The 22,972-nt window shown below is 49.1% G+C and overlaps 1 protein-coding gene across 4 annotated transcripts in view; it reads right to left on the bottom strand.

Annotated features, from left to right (window-relative positions):
- Positions 1 to 22: 22 nt before the first annotated feature.
- M1AP (meiosis 1 associated protein) overlaps positions 23 to 22,972 on the bottom strand; it is an 82,922-nt gene continuing 59,972 nt past the window's right edge. For all 4 annotated transcript variants that reach the window (XM_051836897.2, XM_070068864.1, XM_051836895.2 and 1 more), the window contains 3 exons: positions 3,509 to 3,715; positions 1,794 to 1,934; positions 23 to 660 (listed from right to left, as the gene is read on the bottom strand). In XM_051836897.2, coding sequence (XP_051692857.2) covers positions 487 to 660; positions 1,794 to 1,934; positions 3,509 to 3,715 — 522 coding nt within the window. In that variant the 3' untranslated portion in view covers positions 23 to 486. The remainder of the gene's footprint in view (positions 661 to 1,793; positions 1,935 to 3,508; positions 3,716 to 22,972) is intronic.

Here is a 22,972-nt window from a genome sequence, read left to right as displayed (position 1 = left end):
ATGGTAAGTTTTTTTTTTTTAAACCTTTATTCAGTGCAAGAAATGCGCAGGAAGGTGAGGGCTTTATTTAGGGGAGAAAGAAGTCGAGAAGCACCAGTTGGGTCCATTACAGGCAGAGAGCAGGCCAGGAGCCACGTGGAGCAAGGTGCATGATTCTGAGCAGCCACAGGTAGCTTAGACAGGCAGGGGCGCAAAGGCAGAGAGGCAGCCATAAGGCCGTGCGCCCGAAGGTGCGGGACAACAAGGCAGGGGCCCACCGTGGTGCTGCAGGCCTTGTATTTACTTCCAAAGGGGAGTGGTTACATAGTCTGATTGGCAGGTGGGCGTACAGGTGAGATCAGGTAGGGGCATGCGAGCACATGGGGGCGGGGTGAAGGCGTGCTCTCCAGCTCACAAATCTAATCGACCTAATCCTGTCTGCCCGCCTGTATCACGAGCACAGGTGCATGCACGCGTGTGCGGGCAGCTGGGCTCTGTGCCGCTGACTTAGGGCCCTGAGTGAGCCTCCTTCTCGCCCTCCTCCTCCTCCTCTGAAGACAGGATGAAGGCTTCTGAGGAAGCTTTGCTGGCTGCTGGCGTCTTGGGGGCTCTGCGTGTGGCTGGCGTCATGGGCAGGGGGGCCACTGTGGCTCGAGCTCGGTGGGTGTGCAGCTGCCCAGCCTGCAGGGAGAGCAACCAGGGCCTTCCCTGAAGCCGGAGGCCAGGAGACCTGACCCTGCTCGGCGTCCTGTCCTCACTCCTTCCCTGCCCCCTCCCTGAGTGGCAGTTCAAGGCCCAGACCCCAGTGATCACAAAGTCTCGGGGACTTGAGCCACCACAGGGCTGTCCCCTTGCCCAGTGTCCCTCTCGGGCAGCCTGCCACCAGCTAACTGTGGCGGGCTCCACCCCGCCTCTAGATCGACTGAAGTGTGGAGACATCTTTCTCCTGTGATTTTAGCTAAGACAGAAGGGATGTTTTTCTAAAAGCTCTGTTACTTTGACTTTAAGAAAAAATAAGGGCAAAAGGAAGCCCGGATGTTACATAGAACACGGATCGCAGAGAAAACACTTCTCCACCCTCAGTACCCTCCTCTCTTCAACCTTCCTCACTGTAGCAGCTCCAGGGCCGGCCGGCCTCCCTCTCCTCCTCAGTAAGGGAAAGCAATGGGAGACGGCTGAAGTCCTTGGGGACCTGTACCAGTGTGGGGGACTCGGAGGAAACTCCTGGCTCCTGGCTTTGGGTCAGCCCAGCTCTGGCTGTTGCGGCCAGCTGGGGAGTGAACCAGCGGATGGAAGACCTCTCTCTCTCTCTCTCTCTCACTCTCTCTCTCCCTCAGCCTCTCTGTAACTCTGCCTTTCAAATAAACCAAAAAAAGAAAAAAAAAAAAGAAGAAGAGTGGAGCACTTACCTTGCTGGGCTGCTGTGAGGATGAAAGGGGAAAGACTTCTGTAAAACCGCTTTGTGGAAAGCCTGACACCAGGCCAGCTCTGTAGATGTCCCCTTCCTTCCCTTAGGCATTTCTCCCCTCCCGCCCCCTTCTCTTTCAAGGAGAGGGCTGGGGTGGTTGTGGCAGTGTAGGCAGTTTGCCTGGGGGGACAGTGGGCTGGGGAGTGAACAGGAGCTCCTGCAAACATTAGCTATGGAAATGCCCAGGCTCACTGCCCCTCACCAGGGGAGGCTGTGATTTCCTTTGTCTTGCCCTCCACCACGGGTGGGATCTGGGAAGAGGGCACTGGGGGCGGGGGAGAGGCTGATTTTGGGCTCCCAGCTTAAATGGGAGTTAGAAGGGCTGGGGAGGGAGGCGAAGCAGTACCTTTCCCAGGGCCCGGCTGCCCCAGCTTGGGTGGAGCCGCCCCTGCAGCGGGGCAAAGGTGCTGCTCAGGTGTGAGTACAGGTGGCTCCGAACCTGCAGGGGGTTGTAGGTGGGTTCTACTTCCAGGCCGTCCAGCAAGCTCTGAGGAAGGAGAGGAGGAGCCTCACCTGGGGAACTGGAAGTCCCGGAGCCCAAGCTGCCAGGCCCAGTTGCTGGAGCGGGTGAGGACAGAGGGGGCTAAGACCATGGCGCATTGCAGGCAATGAACGATCTGCCACCTGCGGGCTGTGCTGGCCTGAGGTCTGAGTGCTTGGGAGGTTAAGTGTCAGGCAAGGGGGCAGCAAGTAGGAGCAACCCCAGGTGTTTGGGCCACTGAATGATGCGGCCCCAGAAGTGTGTCACGGGCTCCGAGAGGGGCCTCAGCGCCCCAAGGGCTCCAAGGGAGGCTGCTCTGGGTTGGAGTGAGTGTGGGGCGCTCCCCGTCTGCAAGGCCAGGACACGGAGTCCTCGCCCGCGAGGTGAGCCCAGTGCACGGGGAGCCGGCATTCCTGAGCAGTCAGGTTTTCCGGCCGCAACATCCTGTGCCAGGCACCACTGGCCCTGAAGCGAGACGCTGAGCGAGCCACGGCCACTCGTGCCCACCTCTCTCCGAATCCCTGTGGCCGCCAAGCCCAGAGCACAATCCCAGGCTCTGTCCTTTCTGCACATAAATCAGCCAGCCTGCGGCCGCGAGGCCCAGGGCTCCCCGTCCAGAGTCCCTCCCGCCCCAGCCCGGGAGCCCAGCAGGGGAACTGCAGACTCCTGGTCTGGAAGAAAACGACCTTCAGTGCTGTTCTGCACCCGGATCTCATCCCTGAGCCCTTCCTATTCTGGGCACCTACACTGGCTGCCTTTCCTCCTTCTGTCGACAAACAGACACAGCTGCACACGAGCACAGGCCTGCACACGGCACACAGGCAGCGCAGAGGGCACAGCCACGCCGAGACAGCAGCACCCAGGGGTGCACGCGGATGCTGAGACGCGCTGCCCCCAGGCTGGAGACTGAAGCACAGAGGAAAACAGAGACAGGAAACCCACACGCTCCGATTTCTCCATCATCTCCTTTCTTCCTCCTGTGCTCTGCCCATGTCTTCCCTCCCTTTCTTTGCCCTTGTGGTGGAGGTGCAGGTGTGGTGGCAGCACAGCGGCGTGGCGGGGCAGGGTAGACTTGCAAAGACCCAGCCTGACCCAGCGCAGCAAGAAGCCACTGTGCTGCCACTGGAACAGGGTCTGTCTGTGCTGTGACTCCCTCCCCTGCCTCTCTGCCTCCCCCACCCGCCGTGACACTCTGCCTTTCGCCCTGCACAGGCACCCCTGCCGCTGGGATGAGTCAGAGTTGAGGGCTGTGTCTATCTCAGGCTCATTTCCAGCCACGCACTTCCTTCGGTGGCCCTTTTCTTTCCCGGTTCTCTCAGATCTCCTTTCCCTCCAGCCAGCCTCCCTTGGCATCATTTCCCAGCCTGACGTCTTAGTCCCAGTGCTTGCCTCTTCCCAGGGCCTCATTCCCAGGCCCCCTGCTCGTTGCTGCCCTCCCTCGCCCCCCTGCAGGGAGCTCCCCACAGGCAGGTCTCCCTCAGCCATGGCCTCCTGGTCACTCCTCTGCCTCCTCCCCACCTTGACCTCCGTTTTCTCTTCTCTCCTGCCTTTGTGTCCCATGAGGCGAGCGCTCTACTTGCCTCCACAACCTTCAGGCTGTCGCCCGGTGGCTCCTCAGGCAGCAGGGGGAAGGCGCTGGGCAGCATCAGTTCCCGTGTGGCTACCGCCTTGACCAGCAGCGTGAGCGAGCCTGAAGGCATGATCACGTAGAAGGCCGTGGCAGGGGCCCTCTGGCTGTGCCCTAGGATCAGCGGCTCCCCGTTAGCCAACAGGAGCCATTCTCTTTTCTGAAACAAGGACAGACGGACACAATTACTGCCTTATCTTCGGTCTTGGAGGAGCAATCCCGGCTGAGGCTCCCCTGGGCTCCTCCGGGGGTGTTGGGTGTTGGGAGGGCTGAGCCACTTCACTTTTGCCAGGGAGTGAGGGAGGAGGCACTGCCTGCCTACTATCTGCTTCCTCCCTGGCCCAGGATGGCCAGAAAGAGTACACCAAAAGGTTATCAACGGAGACACAAGTCAAGAACGCCCTTTAACCTGAGATAGGGACTCACCTCGAGGTGGCTAAGAGACTATTCACTGCAACTGTGGAGTTTAAAAAATTGTGTGGCCCAGTGGGTTGCTGCAGCTTGGGACATCTGCTTCCCATTTCAGAGTGCTTGGGATGGGGTCCCACCTCCTGGTTCTGAACCAGCTTCCTGCTAATGCACACCCTGGGAGACAGAAGATAATGGCCCAAGTGCTGGAGCCCTTGCCACTCAGGTTGGAGACAAAGATGAAGTTCCTGGCTCTGGCTCTGGCTCTGGCGTGGCCCAGCCCTGGCTGTTGCAGGCATTTGGGGGATGAACCAGCAAATGGAAGATTCTCTCTCTCTCTCTCTCTCTCTCTCTCTCTCTGTCGCTCAGCCTTTCAAAATAATAAATTAAAAAATTATGTCTTATTTATATTTTTGAGAGAGAGAGAGAGAGGTCTTCCCTCTGCTGGCTCACCCCCCAGATGGCCGCCACGGCCGGTGCACTGTGCCAATCTGAAGCCAGGAGCCAGGTACTTCTCCTGGTCTCCCATACGGGTGCAGGGCCCAAGCACTTGGGCCATCCTCCACTGCCTTCCTGGGCCACAGCAGAGAGCTGGACTGGAAGAGGAGCAACCGGGACAGAACCGGCACCCCAACTGGGACTAGAACCCGGTGTGCCGGCACGCTGCAGGTGGAGGATTAGCCTAGTGAGCTGTGGTGCTTTATTGTGAGGGTGCTAAAGTCTGGTTGTGTTGCTAAGGACTGGGGTTAGAATGGCTGACTGGGACTGTCCCTAGGGTTCCTAGAGAGGGTTAGAGGAAGGTGGTCAGAGCAGCCGGCCGAACAAGAGGAAGGGGAAGGAGCAGGGGGGAGTCTTGGTCCAGCAGGGGGAGGTAGGGGACAGGGCCAGATCAACCCAGCCAGTGACAGGGCAGAAAGAAGGGTCATGAATCTGGGGGCAGTGACTGCATGAAGAGAGGTGGCACTTTGCCCTGTGCCACGGAGAGGGCAGATGTTAGTGTATGGGTGAGAGAAAACAGACTTATAAGCAGATTTTGTGGGCACACCCTTCTCAATGAGGCATAGGAATGAGGCAATTTTCTGTGGTAGTTTTTCAAGGAAAACCACAAAACTCCAGGAACTATGGAGTCAGAGCTGCTGCGATCGTCTGTGGACTGAGTCCTCTTGCTGGGAGGGCTCATGGCTTCCATCTGCACACACACACACACGCACACACACACACAGCGTCCCTGCCACGTAAAAGAAAACACACTGGCCTTACCAACTCCGACCTACACGGGAAGTTGGAAGAAATCATAGAAGAGGAAAGACACTCCCAGGGAAAAAAGATCTCATGGGAAACAGGCGTATCTGTGTTTTGTGGAAGACAGGTGAGAAGCACACAGTGAGGGAGAAACACCTGCTATGACACCACTTATTATGGGGTGGGGTTGGGGGCCCTGTCACCCCTGAGTGTCACCATAGGAAGCTGAGGAGCCTGCTTGCACCGGCCAGTGCTGGGGACCTGTCAGTGCTAGAACACTTGTGTACTTCTCCTGGGTGACTTTTTCTTTACATATTTGTTTATTTGAAGAGCAGAGTTACACAGAGAGAAGGACACACACACACACACACACACACACACACCTTCCATTTGCCCATCAGTCTACTCCCCAAATGGACAGCTGGGACTCAACTGGCACTCACATGGGATAATGGGATTGCAGGTGGCTTAACCCTAAACAAGTGGCACCCCCAGTGACTGTAGGGGGGATACAACTGGTAATTCTGGAGGTGTGGTGTCTCTTTACCTCGATGGTCTTTTTTCTGGGGAGACAGGTGATTTGGGTATGGGAAAATTCATCAAAAGTCATAATTGTAATCATATTAATGGCATTGTGCTTAGAACATTATGGGGATCCTTAGCAGTTCATGCTTTCTTAATGTTTTGCTTGTATCTGGGGATGTGCTGCCTCCCTGAAGGAGAGAGGGGAGAGCTGAAACCTGATGCACAGTCTGCTGATGCTTGTCAGAGACACTGACTCAGAAATTAATTCTAGAGAAATCAGGGCATGCACGTGTGTGTGCATGCGTGTTTGTGTAGGGATTTCGCACTGCTGAGGACACGGCCTCTGTTAGCCTGGAAGGGACAGCAGGATGCTGTAGGGTTTCCATTTCAGGTGGTTCAGGCAGCTTCTGAAGGGTGCAGGACTTGAATCATTACTGCTACTTACTCATCTACTTTTACACTGCACCACACATTTGGGATTCATTTTTTAATGCATTAGAATTGGGTTGAGTGCCTATTGTGTTCTTTTTTTTAAAAAAAAAAAAAGATTTTATTTATTTGAAAGACAGAGTTACAGAGAGGGGTAGAGCTGGTTCACTCCCCAAATGGCTGCCATGGCCAGAGCTGAGCTGATCGAAAGCCAGATGCCAGGAGCTTCCTCTGGGTCTCCCAGGTGGGTGCAGGGGTCCAAGGACTTTTATCACTTTCAACTGCTTTCCTGGGCCACAGCAGAGAGCTGGATCGGAAGTGGAACAGCCAGGACTTGAACGGGCATCCATATAGGATGCCAGTGACGCAGGCTGGGGCTTTAACCTGCTGTGTTACAGCACCGGCCCCATCTATTATGTTCTAAGCACTATGTGGGGTACACAGCAGTGCCTTAGATATGTTCCTTGTCTTCTTGGGATTTACAGTATAGTAAGAGGGAAGGCTTGTAAGTCAATGTTTGTCTAAGACTAGGGACGACCAGCTGTTCTGGCTTGCTCATTTTTAACACCCGAAGTCCTATTTTGCTATCCAAAGTCTCTCAGTTCTTGGCACACTGATACAGTTGGTCACCTTTCCAAGACTTGACTGAACATGGGATATCTTCCCACGATGGCACAAGACACTAGGGGCTAAAACTATGGCACTGTGACATTTCTTGCACCTCAGAGTTAAGGAACCAGTTCAACACATGCTACATGTGGAGTTGCTAAGAGGCTTTGAGTATTGCGCACAAACATCTTTTGATCACTGGAATTTGAGTCTCCTGGTTTTGAGACAATCTAAGATTCTGTGAGATAACTGGTGTGCAGGAGTGACTGCAGTCTTTCAACAGCCACTGCTAGTGGGGCACAGGGGACTGGGAGGAGATCAAATTGAACAGATTTTACAGAATGCTTTAAAACACCTGGGCTGGGGCCAGTGCTGTGGCTTGTTAGGTTAAAGCTTCGGCAGCGCTGGCATCCCATAGGGGCGCCAGTTTGAGTCCCAGCTGCTCTACTTCCGATTCAGCTCCCTGCTGATGTGCCTGGGAAAGCAGCAGAGAATGGCCCAAGTGCTTGGGCCCCTGCACCCATGTAGGAGACCTGGAAGAAGCTCCTGGCTTCAGCCTGGCCCAGTCCTGGCTGTTGTGGCCATCTGGGGAGTAAACTAGCAGATGGAAGATCTCTGTCTCTCCTTCTCTCTGTAACTCTGCCTTTCAAATAAATAAATAAATCTTTTTAAAAAATCTGGGTTGATTACAGAGACAGTGGCAGAAGGTTCTGGGAGGAAGGGAGGTGAACTGATACTTATTAGATGAAGACTTTAACTTATCTTCAGTTGCCAGGAGCACTCGGAGGAAGTGAGAAGTAGGGAAGCTGAACATTAAGCTCTCTAATTAAAGTGGTGAATTTATAGCCTCTTTCTGGAGAGTGGTTAACGGCACCAGAGACTTGAAGTCTGGGGCCCAAGCTTGAAGATGTCACCCAGGTCATGTGTTGACCTGTCAGGACTTGTAGTTGTACTTACGATGGACAGACATGGCTCACTGCCACAGCGTGCGTCCGAGGGAGAAAACGGTGTCTGGGGGTGTCAGCAGGCCCAGGCTTTCGGGTCCTGGAATGCTTAATGATCTTCCCTTGCCTTCCTAGGCACATTAGCAGGGAGCTGGATTGGAAGCAGAGCAACTGGGACGCAAAAAGGCACTCACATGGGATGCTGGGGACTCAGGTGGTGTCTTAACCTGCTGTGCCACAGTGCTGGCCCCTAGAATATGTTTTCAACTATTATAAAGAAAGGAGCAAGGGTTAGATGCTAAACTTATCAAAAGGCAAGAGAAAATTTATCTGTGTGATGGTTAGGAATTTGCTACAGAAGGTGCCACTGTAGGAGGTTTAGACTTTAGCAAGCGGGGATTAATTCTTTAGAACAGGTGTGGACAGGGGCTGAGTTCAATGCTACATCATACTCCAAGTGCAGTTGACCAAAGATAGCCTCTCTTCAACTCCTGCCCTAACTGCTAGTTACTGAGCCTGTGACGGGCGGCAGCCACTGTTAGTAGTCTAGGTGCCACTCCAACTCCCACTCGCCACTCTCTTCCCTTGTCATCAGTCTCACCTCAGACTCGAACCGGCGCCCATATGTGGCCTAGGTTTCAATAATGAGAGATGGGCAGAAGTTGCTGGGTGGGTCTTCTGGAAGAGCTTTAAAATATGCTAACTGGCCTTCGCCTCTGCATCCTACCTCTTTTTCCTGCCTAGGATACGACTTGGTATAGCAGCCATCCTCCTCACGCCAATATTTATTTTATTCATTTGAAAGGCAGAGTGACAGAAAGAGAGAGAGAGAGAGAGAGAGAGAGAGGTTTTCCATGTATTGGTTCCAAATGGCTCCAATGGTTAGGTCTAGGCCAGGTCAAAGCCAGGAGCCTGAAACTCCATCCAGGTCTCTTACATGGGTGGCAAACACCCAAGAACCTGGGTCATCCTCAGCTGCTTTCCCAGGTACATTATGAGGGTCAAAAAGTAGAGCAGCCAGGATGCAAACCAGTGCTCTGATATGGATGCTTGCACTGCAAATAGCAGCTTAACCCACAGTGCCACAATACTGTCCCATAGCAGCCATGTTGCAACGATGAGGCAAAAAAAAAAAAAAAAAAAAAAAAAAAAAAAAAAAAAAAGGATGAAGTGCTGTGGATGCTGAAGAGCAAAGTGAAAAAAGCCAGGGTCTTTTGTGGTATCATTGATCAACTGCACCAGCCTTGGAATGCCTGTCCCAGACTTCCTGTTATATGAGGAAAATAAACTCTTAATCATTTAGTTCACAGGTGGATTAGTTAGCTGTTAGATGCAGCCACATGGAGTCTATGGATACCAAAGGGAAGGAAATGCATGTGGTTACTCACTTCTAGGGATCTAGTTGAGACAGGAATAAAAGAAACAATTTTAGTGGCACTGGTTTAGGCCTTGCCAGAAGGGCGGATGGGAGTTTATTATTGTGGGCAAAAGTTTTATTCGTGCCAAACCAGCACTCTCTTGATTTGCTGTCAGTATGAAGGCCTGGGACCAAGTTCACTGTGAAGCACAGAGCAGCTTCAGAGGCAGCCACTGAGAGCAGGGAGGAGCCAAGCACTCGCTGTGTTCAGGTTTCAAGGGAGAGAAACATGTAATTGGCATAATGACCCAGGGAGAGAAACCATAGCCCCTTATGGAAAAGCTATGCATATCCTGAGGTCTTTGGGAACTGGAAGAGCTTCGGAAGAAATTAGGTTAACTTGACATTTACCTCTTCTCTCACAGCAAGAAGGCAGGTCCCAGGAGGGGAGAGCAGTAATGTCCACTGCTCTGCTGCCCTTGCCCTGCTCTGCAGAGGGGATCGCAGAAGACGGTAAAAGAGATCCCAGGGGCTGGCGATGTGGCGTAGCAGGTAAAGCTGCTGCGTGCAGTGCCAGCATCCCATATGGGCGCTGCTTCGAGACTGGCTGCTCCACTTCCAGTCCAGCTCTCTGCTGTGGCCTGGGAAGGTAGTGGAGGATGGCCCAAGTCCTTGGGCCCCTGCACCCACAGAAGCTCCTGGCTCCTGGCTCCTGGCTTCAGATTGGTGCAGCTCTGGCTGTTGCGGCCACTTGGGGTGTGAACTAGCAGATGAAAGACCTCTCTCTCTCTGCCTCTCCTTCTCTCTCTGTATAACTCTGACTTTCAAATAAATAAATAAATCTTAAAAAAAAAAAAAGAGAGATTCCAGACCCCAACAGCAGGTTATGCATTCTTCTCAAATGCACGTGGAACACTCTCCAGGACAGACCACAGGTTAGGCCAGGAAACAAACTTCAGTGCATTTAAAAATATTTAAATTATCCACAATCTCCTCTCTAATCATAGTAGAATGACATTAGAAATCAATAATGAAAATAATTTGGAAAATTCACAAGAACATTAAATGTAAGCAACATACTTCTAAATAATTGATCAAAGAATAAATCATAAGAGAAATTAGAAAATAATTTGAGGGGCTGGCATTGAGGCACAGTAGGTTAAGCTACTGCCTGTGATGTCAGCATCCCATGTGGGCACTGGGTCAAGTCCTGGCTGTTCCGCTTCCAATCCAGCTCCCTGCTAATGCTCCTGGGAAAGCAGCTGAGGACCATCCAAGTTCTTGGGCCCCTTTCACCAATGCGGGAGACCCAGATGGAGTTTCTGGTTCCTGGCTTCAGCCTGGCCCAGCCTTTTGGAGAGTGAACTAGCAGATGGAAGATCTCTCTCAGCCTCTCCTCTCTCTGTGTAACTCTGACTTTCAAATAAATCTCTCAAACAAAAAATTATACAACTAAAACCAAGTGAGATTTATCCTGGGAATGCAAGTTTGGCTTGATATAAAAAAATCAATGTACTGTGACATGTTAACAGATTAAAGGCAAAACTATATAATCATTTTAATAGATGCAGAAAAACAATTAGACAAAATCTAATATTCCTTCATAATAAAAATAACAATAGGATGGAACTTACTGACCCTGCTAAAAATCTCTGTCAAACACTGACAGCCTGACCTCATATGAGGTTGTGAAAGACTGGATGCCTTGCTTTTGAGATCAGGACTAAGATTAAGATACCCGCTCTTGCCACTCCTATTCACTTCTATCGCCACTGGAGCTGTGCTGAAGACCAGGGCACCATTTCCGGCATGTTCTGGACAGTGTTATGACCCTAAGGGGAGGCTACCCATAAAGATACTGAGTGTGTCAACATCCTGGCACTTGGGAACTTCTAAATCTGATTTAGGAAAGTATAGCAATGCGACATTTCTCACATCAGAGATCTACAGTGCCAATTTTTACTGCTTGTCAGTGCTGTGAAGGTCATGAGGGATGTGGCAACGGGCACACTGGTGGGGAATGGCAAAAATCATGGCGGGGGGGCGGGCTATGGCATAGCAGGTAAAGCCGCCACTTGCAGTGCTGGCATCCCACATGGGCACTGGTTGGAGTCCCGGCAGCTCCACTTCCGATCCAGCTCTCTGCTTGGCTTGGGAAAGCAGTATAAGATGGCCCAAGTCCTTGGGTCCCTGCACCCACATGGCTCCTGGTTTTGGATTGGCCCAGCTCCAGCCTTTACGGCCAATTGGGGAGTGAACCAGCAGATGGAAGACCTCTCCCTCCCTCTCCCTCTCTCTGCCTTTGCCTCTCTGAAATTCTGCCTTTCAAATAAAATAAATAAACAAAATAAAGTCACAAGTGGGATATAAGGCTTCACAGTGAAGGCGTTTAAGCAAAATCTGAAGAAAAATGGAGTGGATACTTGTCAGGTGGAAGGGGGCAGCATGGGAAAGGTGTGAAACAGTTTAGCATATGTAGCATAATGTGGTTGGAGTGATGTTCGGGGTGTAGGGAAAGATGAAGCAAGGGGAGCAGACCAACCTGGTCACAGGAAGCCCCTGGCCCCGTGCTGACCTGCTGGCCTAGCCCCTGTCTCCCCTGACAACTCGGAGGACTGCACACTCTAACCTCATTTTTTTTTTTAATGGCCCCTGTCCTGCCATCACCCCACTCCCAGCTCGGATTCTTGGTCTTGACTCTTGGCCTATAGAGCCAAGGACTTTCCAGTTCTCCACCCATCTACAGCCCAACCAGCTCATTGCCTGTGTACTTAGACTCCTGCTGGACACATCCTGGCTTGAATCCTGTCACCTCTGTGGCCAATCAGGGCAGACATGGCCTGGAAAGCTCTGGAATGTGTCTCCAGAGACTCTGACATTTTAAGTAGGAAACTGAAAGACCTAGGTGGTATTTTCATTTCTTTTTCTCGTTAATACAGACATGACTTTATAAGAGAAATGAGGATGTGGAAAGTGAGTCACTAGCTACATAACCGAGACTACACAGAAGGATTTGATACTTGAAATGATATTTTCCTGGCAATGGGAGATTCATCTCGTAAAGACTTGGAAAAAATTAATTTTACTTATTTATATATTTACTCCCTACCACATTCCACAGAGCAGTTATGCCACTTTAGAAAAAAATGCAACAGCACAGATAAATAGTTAAGGGATTGAGCAAAGGAAAAGTGAGGTAACAGAGTCAGGATTAGATAAGCTCACAGAAATACAGACCACCTGCTTCTTCTAGAAGGCAGGCCCACAGCTTTTCCTGGTAGTAAGACTGGGAGAAGCTGTCTTGTGGAACCTTGACGAGTAGCGAGTATGTTTCAGAGAACTCCTACAATTAATACAATAATACATTTCATGTAGCTGTAGAGTGGCTTAGAGATTGGAGCCTGCAGCTGGGTTTATTTTTTTAAAGATTTATTTATTTGAAATAAATGCATTCTGGGCTTATTATTTTTGAAGAGACAGAGAGCGAGCGAGAGATTGAGGGAGAGAGATCTTTCATCTGTTGGTTCACTCCCCAAATGGCCACAATGGCTGAAGCTGGGCTTGTTTAAAGCCAGGAGCCAGGAGATTCATCCGGGTCTCCCATCTGGGTGGCAGCGGCTCAAACACTTGGCCCACTTTCTGCTGCTTTTGCTATGTCATTAGCAGAGAATGGATCAGAAATGCAACAGCTGGAACATGAACTGACGCCTATTTGGGATGCTTTGCAGGCAGTGGCTTTACTTGCTACACCACAATGTCGGCTCCCAGCCTTTCTGGGTTTAGTTCTGGCTTTGCCATTTACTCTCTGGGCCTCAATCTCCTCATTTGTAAAATAAGATAATAATTCCTACATAACATGATGACTACAAGGAATAGCTGTGACATTGAGAACTGTGTCAGGTATCATGAAGTGTCAAATTTTTTAAAATTAAGAATGCATTTATTAATGGCATAGTGTTTATCGTAGTGTTTGAGAAGCACTGGTTTAAACACTTGTGTCTCATATTGGAGTATCTGGGTTTGAAGCCTGGCTCTGGCTCCTGATTCTAGCTTCCTGCTAATGGAGACCCTGGGAGGCAGTGGTGATGGTTCAAGCAACTGGATTCCTGATATACACATGGGAGGCCTGGATTGAATTCCTGGCTTTGGCCTGGTCCAGCCAGAGGTTGTTGCACGGATTTAGAGTGAACCAGTGGGTGGCAGTTTCTCTTGCTTTCTCTGTTTATCTGTCTCTCAAATAATTAGATTAAAAACACTCAAAATATGGGGCCGGTGCCATGGCTCACTTGGTTAATCCTCTGCTTGCGGTGCCGGCATCCCATATGGGTGCCAGATTTTAGTCCCCGTTGCTCCTCTTCCAGTCCAGCTCTCTGCTGTGGCCCGGGAAGGCAGTGGAGGATGGCCCAAGTGCTTGGGCCCTGCACCCGCATGGGAGACCAAGAAGAAGCTCCTGGCTCCTGACTTCAGATTGGCACAGCGCTGGCCATAGTGGCCATTTGGGGAGTGAACCAATGGAAGAAAGACCTTTCTCCCTGTCTCTCTATTTCACTATCTATAACTCTACCTGTCAAGTAAATAAAAAAAAAACACTCAAAATACATTTAATAGTTATTAGATAATGTTTATTAAATTTTATTAAATTGAAATTAATTGGGTGATTTTTAGACACAGATCTATAAAAGCTCTAAAGAATATTGTAAAAATATATAGCTTGGGGCTGGTGTTGTGGCACAGCAGGTTCGCACCACCTGAGACACTGGCATCCCACATTGGAGTGCTGGTTTGAGCCTTGGCTGCTCCACTGCTAATCTAGCTCCCTGCTGATGTGCCTGGGAGGCAGTAGAAGATGGCCCAAATGCGTGGGTCCCTGCCACCCATGTAGAAGGCCTGGATGAAGCTCTGGGCTCCTGGCTTCAGCTTGGCCTAGCTCCAGTCATGTGGCCATTTGGGAAATGAACCAGCAGATGGGAGATCTCTCTCTTTCTCTTTCTCTCTTCAATGCACTTCAAGTACATAAATAAATAAATTTTAAAAAATACATAGCTCCTTTATGATCTGGATAATTCCAACAGCAGAATTTATGGGAAGGGTGAACAACACATACCTTTCAGCAACTAGACTGCCTAGTTGATGAAGTGACCACATTCCAAGGAAAAGGAAGTAAAATACCTAACTGAAGCAAAATAATCTGAGGAATCCAGAAATATATGACAATTTTTCAAATGGAAAACCAGGGAATGAAATAACACTCAAGGCTGCAGTTGACTAAGGTCTAGAGTATGTGTAAAATGTTCTTAGAAAAGTTGCCCAGTGTTTCCAGTTGCTAAGGCCAGTGGATTGGCACTAGTGACTAGGATGCAACTATGGCAGAGTGGACGTTGGTGGGGGTGGGAGGGTTCAGAATCTAGGACTCCCACCTGCTCAGGCACTTGCAGGGGCACAGAGGAACCAGCAGAGATTTTGGTGGAGACTTGGGGTGGGAGGGCCTCAAGCCAATTCGCCTGGTAGCACATCTGGCAAGTACTAGGGCTGCGGGAGGCAGAAACACTTAAGGAGAAAGCCTCCAAGAAGCAGAGCGTTTCAGCAGACTTGGGAGAGTGATTAGAGTTGGGACTTTCCAAGGGGAGGGGATGCAAACACCACAGTGGAATACTCTGGAAGGCCAGGAACAAACCACGGTAGACTGAGGCTTCATCCAGCACAGTTCCTGAGTGCAACAGGATCATCAGCCATGACTCTACCTGGGTGAGCACCCACAAGAAGCAGCCATCACCAACTGGAGCTGCTACAGTTTATTTATATACAACATGCATCTTTCACTAGACTATTTTTAGCAGCTGTACCAAAAGTCAGGCCCACATGTGTGAAAATCGAAAGAAAAGGGAGACGGCCTGCGCCGCGGCTCACTAGGCTAATCCTCCGCCTAGCGGTGCCGGCACACCGGGTTCTAGTCCCGGTTGGGGCGCCGGATTCTGTCCTGGTTGCCCCTCTTCCAGGCCAGCCCTCTGCTGTGGCCAGGGAGTGCAGTGGAGGATGGCCCAAGTGCTTGGGCCCTGCACCCCATGGGAGACCAGGAAAAGCACCTGGCTCCTGGCTCCTGCCATTGGATCAGCGTGGTGCACCGGCCGCAGCGCGCCGGCCGCGGCAGCCATTGGAGGGTGAACCAACGGCAAAGGAAGACCTTTCTCTCTGTCTCTCTCTCTCACTGTCCACTCTGCCTGTCCAAAAAAAAAAAAAAAAAAAAAAAAAAAAAGAAAGAAAGAAAGAAAAGAAACAAATCTACAGATAATGTAAGTATCGGGGTTAGCTGACAAGAACCTTAAAAGTAATAACTTCTGATTACTGTGGTGAAGAAGACAGAGGGGAATATAGAGACTCTCTCCAGAGAAAGAGAATCTAGAGGGAGAGAAGCACATGGATACTGTAGAACTGCTAGCCAACGCCAACCACTATGCAATCACACGGCAGGCATGTACTAGGTGCTTTATACGTAGAATAGTATTTAATCTTCTTAAAAATCATAAGTGGTATATTTTATTGTAATTATTTCACACGTGATGGGGACGAGAGTTACTAATGTGTATCTCTCATGCACCTTCTCCCTTCTTTCCTTCGCCCCTACTCCATCTCTACTCATGAAAGAAGAAGGCTTGCCAGCTCTAGTAGGTATTTTAAATAGATATAAGAAGGCAGGATTTGAGAGGAAGGGAGACTGTGTCAGAAAGGCTAAGTCAATTTACAGTGCACAGCTGTGTGAGAGAGGAACAGGGACTGGTGCTGGAGAGAGAGAGAGAGAGAGAGAGAGAGAGAGAGATTGATTCATTGATTGATTTTTGGATAGCTCCAGCTCCAGATTAGAGATAATTGAGGAGTCAAGGAGAAAATGTTGAGAAGTGGCATTGTGGGTTATGAACTAGAGCCTCTGGTGTTCTTTGAAAGCACAAATAAACTAACTTAAGGACTACTTTTGGGTCTGTGGCTAGTGCTTTTTTATATACTATTTGTGTAGACACTAAACCACATGGGGGTCATTGGATTTGTTTGGGTTACAAACAGAGGAATCCACAGACACTGAGGCTAAGTTTGCTGCGTCAGTTCACACAGTTGGGAAATGCTGAAGCTGTTCAGAACCCGGGGCTATTTGACTTCAAAGTCCAGGCTTTTCCTGTACCATAGAAATTACATTTTACCACAGCACATTAGAAAGCTGCCTTGCTGAGGCCAGCGCTGTGGCATAGCAGGTTAAGTCTCTGTGGTATCAGCATCCCATATGGATGCTGGTTTGAGTCCTGGCTGCTCCACTTCCGATCTAGCTCTCTGCTATGGCCTGGGAACGCAGTGGAAGATGGCCTAGGTCCTTGGGCCCCTACACCTGCGTGGGAGACCTGGAAGAAGCTCCTGGCTCCCAGCTTCAGAACAATTTTTTTCTTAATAAAAGAATATATGATGTCAGGGGCCCAAGCTGCTTCTTCCAGAGACCTGGAAAAAGCTCGTGGCTCCTGGCCCCTGGCTTCAGATTGGCACAGCTCCAGCCATTGTGGCCACTTGGGGAGTGAACCAGCAGATGGAAGACCTCTCTTTCTGTCTCTCTCTCTCTTTCTGTAACTCTGCCTCCCAAATAAATAAATCTTAAAAACAAAAAACCTGCCTTGTCTTAACTCTTCTAAAAAGAGAAGGGAAAGGAGGAAATTTCTGCTGTGGACCCAAATTTGAGTAAGCCCAAGGTATTGGTTGGTAAAGTAGAAGAAGTGATAGAGATAGTAGGAAAAGGCATCATGTTATTTTGAAGTTTGGGTAGTCAAATTTATCTCTTAGACTTTAACCCAAACCATAGGATCATATATTTAAAGACTTACCTGAAAAATGCTTTTCTCTAAAAGGAAACAGCACAGAAGGCCTAATGATGAACAGGGGAATCTGGAAAAGTCTCCTTGAAGAATCACCATTTGAATTGGCCTTGGGACAGGACAGGATTTGAACCATGGAGATGAGGGAAGGGACAATCTGAGCAAATGCTCAAAGATGGGGAAGCTGAAGGCTTGTGTAATAAAATGGTTGACGTATACAGCAGAAAGGAGGAATGGCAGACAAGGCTGGACCTGAACACTGGTTAGAGAATACAGGTTTATAATATGAACAACAGTAAGCTACAAAATATTTTTTTTATTATTATTTTTTTTTATTTTTGACAGGCAGAGTGGACAGTGAGAGAGAGAGACAGAGAGAGAAAGGTCTTCCTTTGCCGTTGGTTCACCCTCCAATGGCCGCCGCTGCAGCCGGCGCACCGCGCTGATCCGATGGCAGGAGCCAGGATCCAGGTGCTTTTCCTGGTCTCCCATGGGGTGCAGGGCCCAAGCACCTGGGCCATCCTCCACTGCACTCCCTGGCCATAGCAGAGAGCTGGCCTGGAAGAGGGGCAACCGGGACAGAATCCGGCGCCCCGACCGGGACTAGAACCCGGTGTGCCGGCGCCGCAAGGTGGAGGATTAGCCTATTGAGCCACGGCGCCGGCTGCTACAAAATATTTTTTTTTTTTTTTTTTTTTGACAGGCAGAGTGGACAGTGAGAGAGAGAGACAGAGAGAAAGGTCTTCCTTTGCCGTTGGTTCACCCTCCAATGGCCGCCGCGGCCGGCGCGTTGCGGCCGGCGCACCACGCTGACCCGATGGCAGGAGCCAGGAGCCAGGTGCTTTTCCTGGTCTCCCATGGGGTGCAGGGCCCAAGCACCTGGGCCATCCTCCACTGCACTCCCTGGCCACAGCAGAGGGCTGGCCTGGAAGAGGGGCAACCGGGACAGAATCCGGCGCCCCGACCGGGACTAGAACCCGGTGTGCCGGCGCCGCTAGGCGGAGGATTAGCCTAGTGAGCCGCGGCGCCGGCCCTGCTACAAAATATTTTTAAGATGAGGAGTGGCAGATTCAACTATGAGCAGAATGTAAAATGGATTGGGCAGGGAAAACACTGGAGGCATTGAGACACGTTAGGAGACTATTGCAATACTGAAGGAAAGAAATAAAAAGGGCTTGAATGAAGACAGCAATAATAATAATGGAGTGAAGAGAAATAAAGTTGGTGCTGTAGGGACAGAAGCGGCAAGGCTTAGGAAGTGACTGGGTATGGGTACATGGAAAAATACATAGTAGTCAGGGAATGCTTCACGAAGATTAACGTGGTGCCACTGCAAATGAGGGGGGACAGACCGGATGCAGGGAAAGTGGTTAGGAGCTTACTGAAGAAAACTGGCAGTGGAACAGGAAGGGAAGGATAGTCCCAGCTCATGCTGATGACGTGACATCATGGTGAAGTGAGTATGAAGGGAGACATGGGTGCAAATGACTGAGGCTTCGAGCCTGGGTGACTAGACAATGGTGGTGCTGCTATTAAGAGAAAGACAGAAGTTAGAGAAGTTGGCTGGAGGAGAAACACTGCAATGAGAAACAGAAGGCAAGAAGAGTTATGCAGTGAGCTGACTTGACTTCAGCTTTTACAATATATAAAAAAGGAGCAAGAAAGAATGTGAAACCAAGGATAGAATTAAAGAAGTAGGACGAAGTAGGACAAACTATAAAAACAGAGCTGGGAAGGCTAAACCTCTCAACAAGTCTTGCCAAATAGTAGCTACTCAAAAATATTTGTTGCTGAATGAATAAACTGAGACTTGTGCAAAATTCTTTCTATAGCACACTGCCATTCAGGATTTCAGCTGCTTGGAGATGTCATGTGGAAAGCAGAAAGGAAGAGCCATTGGAACACTGTTTTTTCCTCTCTGCTTTCCAGAACAGGAGTCTTGTCTTTAATCTATCTAGATTAACTGGAGAGAACAGCAGCTCCAAATGGGTAAGGAGCTGTCATGAGCACCCAGCCACTTTGAGTGAGTTCAGTCCAGGAAAGGGCATGTAAGTAAGGGGAGAATTAGCTGCAGTGTCATAGTCTCTTTATCTGGTTACATCCAGGATAGGGAATTTAGTAAAGAAGTTAAAAGCATGGGCTTTGTAGTCAGCAGAACTAGGTTCAAATTCTAAGTTAGCCATTTCAGTAGCTGTGTGGCCTTCAGTGAGTCTTTGGGCTTCAACCTTCTCCATGTGTAAAAACTAGAGACAATACGCCCCATCTCACAGAGGATTCTGATGATTGATTTTACTTGTTTAAGTGTTCCAAAAAATGGGTCTGGGTAAGCAACGGCTCAACCACACGTGATTTTCCATGAGAGAAGAGGGAAAAAGGTGAGGTCTCTTCATCCCTAAAATAGTACATGGCGGGGGCCGGCACTGTGGCACCACGGGCTAAAGCCCTGGCCTGAAGTGCTGGCATCCCATATGGGCGCCAGTTCTAGTCCTGGCTGCTCCTCTTCTGATCCAGCTCTCTGTTATGGCCTGGGAAAGCAGTAGAAGATGGCCCAAGTCCTTGGGTCCCTGCACCCTCATGGGAGACCTGGAAGAAACTCCTGGCTCCTGGCTTCGGATCGGCGCAGCTCCGGCCGTTGTGGCCAATTGGGGAGTGAACCATCGGATGGAAGACCTCTCTCTCTCTCTCTCTCTCTCTCTCTGTCTACCTCTCTACCTCTCTGTAACTCTGTCTTTCAAATAAATAAAATAAATCTTTAAAAAATATAAAAAATAGTGCATGGCACATAGTGGCCAGTAAATATTTGTCAACTAACTAACTACAGATCAACTAACTAACTACAGATCCTCAAAGCCCAAGTTCAGTGGCAGACTCTGATCTCATGTAAGCTAAGCCAGGGTGAAGGCAACACTCTTTTCTTGTTCTTATTTTTAATGGCTACATAATATCTCATTGCTTGTCTGAATTATTCCTATACGTTCCTATAACCTATCCCTTATTTAGTCTTAACTATTCCTCTATTTTGGACATTTAGATTGTTTCCATTTTTTTTTCACCATGGAAAAGAACACTGAGATGAACATGCTAGTACACACACACACACACACACACACTTTAAAAGATTTATTTATTTATTTGAGATGCAGAGTTACAGACAGAGACAGGGAGAGACACAGAGAGAGGTCTTCCTTCTGCTGGTTCACTCCCCAAATGGCCACAATGACCGGAGCTGGGCCGATCCAAAACCAGGAGCCAGGAGCCAGGAGCTTCTTCCGGATCTCCCACATGGGTGCAGGGGCCCAAGCATTTGGGCCATCTTCCATTGCTTTCCCAGGCCATTAGCAGCCAGTTGGATCTGAAGTGGAGCAGTTGAGACTCAAACCAGCACCCATATGGGATGGCAGCATTGCAGGCGGAGGCTTAGCCTACTAAGCCACAGCACCAGCCCCAGTATCATATTTTTCCCTCTCTTTTCTAAATGTTGTCTTGGGCTATATTTCCAGCCCAAAGTACAAGGGATCATTTTCCAGAAAACTTTCATATCCTCTAGCAGTGTATTAAAGTACCAGTGTCTGGTACGCAGGTGGTTTAGTGGTTAAGACGTCCACGTTTGATCCCTGGCTCTGCTCCTGACTCCACCTTCCTGGTAATGCAGACCCAGGCAAGCAATGGTTGATCACTAAAGTAGTTGGATTGAATTCTGGTTCCTGGCTTCGGCTTTGGGTTTTTTTGGGGGAGTGGGCCAGTAGATGGGAGTTCTCTCTCTTTCAAATAAATAATAAATAAAATATAAAAAGCCAATGTGTAAGAGTACTTCAAAAAGTTCATGGAAAATTAGAATTAAAATAATTTTGGTGCAAAAAGTTTTAAAATTCATTCATAGCCTTTTCATATTACCATTTTCCACAGACTCTTTGAAAAACCTTTCCTATGTGTAAAATGTAAAGTACTGTAAGAATATACTGACGCCACATGGGAGAAATTCTTCCTGAGAATCAGCTCCGAGATCCTGAAGAACTGGGTAGAACAAAGCGCAGACAGCAAACTGAGCTGTAGGGCACTAAGTCAGAACAGGTCTGCTGTCTGCCCTGCAAAGATAGGAGATGAGTGTTCTTCAGATAGGAAACAGGAACTCAGTGGGTGGACCTAAAAGGGAGTGTGGCTTTGAAACAGGAAAAAAGAAGTCTGCTGCTGATAGTGAAAAAGACACACTGCTGCCAGCCCTGCTCGCCGGACCTTCATCCTGCATCTGTCCTCACGTTCTGTTTATACTCGTGTTTTGTTTGCTAAGTGCTGCACGGTTTCATCTGGGTGCTTTTCAATTTTTTCCATTTCAAGAATGACATCCAACAAGTTCAAGTCACAAAGCAAACAGTTATTTGATACTTCCTCTTCCTCATTCTCTACCTCCAATCCTTCACCAAAGTTCTGATGATTCTATCTCAGAAACATTTCTCTGTTTTACTTTTCTCATCTTGACTTCCAACAGTCTTAATTTTTTAAAAATTTATTTATTTATTTTCTTTTTATTTGAAAGTCAGAGATAAAGCAAGAATGAGAGTGAGAGAGAATTTGTCATCTGCTGTTCACTTCCTAAATGCCCATCAGCCAGGGCTGGACCAGGCACAAGCCAGGAGCTTGGAACTCTATCTGGGTCTCCTATGTGGGTGGCAGGAACTCAATTATTTGGGCCTGCTCCCTCCCAGGATCACATTATGAGAAAAATGGATCACAGGTGGAGTTAGGACTCAGTCTTAGGCACTCTGATATGGGAGGTGGATGTCCCAAGCAGTGGCTTAAGGCTCTATGCCAAACGCTCACCACCTTGACTTCCAATATTCTCATCCAAGCTGCATCATTTCTTGCCTAGACTGCTGCAGTGCCCTCCCACCTCATTTTCTTTGTGCCATTCTTGCTTTTGCTAGATCATTTCCAAATTTCTGCCCTAGTGATATTTGAAAAAAAGAGATGATGTAATTTCTCACGATTTCTTTCCCTAAAAAGGTAAAATCAAAAGCCCTTAATTTGGCCTACAATGCTTTGCATAATTTGATCCCTGCTCACTTCTCCAAGCCCACATTTTGCCTCTTTCTACTTTTTTCTACGTTTCAGCCACAGTGGCTCTTCTGTTCTTGATTCTTGTCTCAGCAGCTCCCAGCCTTTCCCTGCACCTGGAATGCTTGTCCTGCCAACCTTCACCTAGCTATTTCCCACTTGTCTGGCAGGTCAGTTTAAACGTCACTTCCACAGACAGACTCTCATAGGCAGTTTCTTCTTTTTCCTTTTTAAGAAATTAAGAATGTATGTTTTGGGGCTGGCATTGTGGTATAATGGGTAAAGCTGCCGCCTGCCCATATGGGTATCCATATGGGCACTGGTTCTAGTTCCGGATGCTCCACTTCCAACCCAGCTCCATGTTAATGCACCTAGGAAAGCAGCAGAAGAGGGCCCAAGTCCTTGGGCCCCTGCACACATGTGGGAGACCCGGAAGAAAGTCCTGGCTCTCAGCTTCTGTCTGGTCCAGCCTTGGTCATTGTGGTCATTTGGGGAGTGAACCAGAAAATGGAAGATCTGTCTCTCTCTTTGTCTGTCTCCTCTCTCTCTCTGTAACTGTACCTTTCAAATAAATTAAAATAAATCTTCTGGGGCCAGCGCTGTGACTCAGTCAGTTAACGCTCTGGCCTGAAGTGCCAGCATCCCATATGGGCGCCGGTTCTAGTCCTGGCTGCTCCTCTTCCAGTCCAGCTCTCTGCTATGGCCTGGGAAAGCAGTAGAAGATGGCCCAAGTCCTTGGGTCCCTGCACCCTCATGGGAGACCCAGAAGAAGCTCTTGGCTCCTGGCCTCGGATCAGCACAGCTCCAGCCATTGTGGCCAACTGGGGAGTGAACCATCAGATGGAAGACCTCTCTCTCTCTCTTTCTCTCTCTGCCTTTCCTCTTCTGTATAACTTTTTCAAATAAATAAATAATTTTTTTTTTTGACAGGCAGAGTTAGACAGTGAGAGAGAAAGAGACAGAAAGGTCTTCCTTTTTCCGTTGGTTCAGCCCCCAAGTGGCCA

The sequence above is a fragment of the Oryctolagus cuniculus genome, chromosome 2, assembly GCF_964237555.1.
Source record: "Oryctolagus cuniculus chromosome 2, mOryCun1.1, whole genome shotgun sequence".
In the NCBI taxonomy this organism is placed as follows: Eukaryota; Metazoa; Chordata; class Mammalia; order Lagomorpha; family Leporidae; genus Oryctolagus; species Oryctolagus cuniculus.
This window is presented reverse-complemented; position numbering and strand designations above follow the sequence as displayed.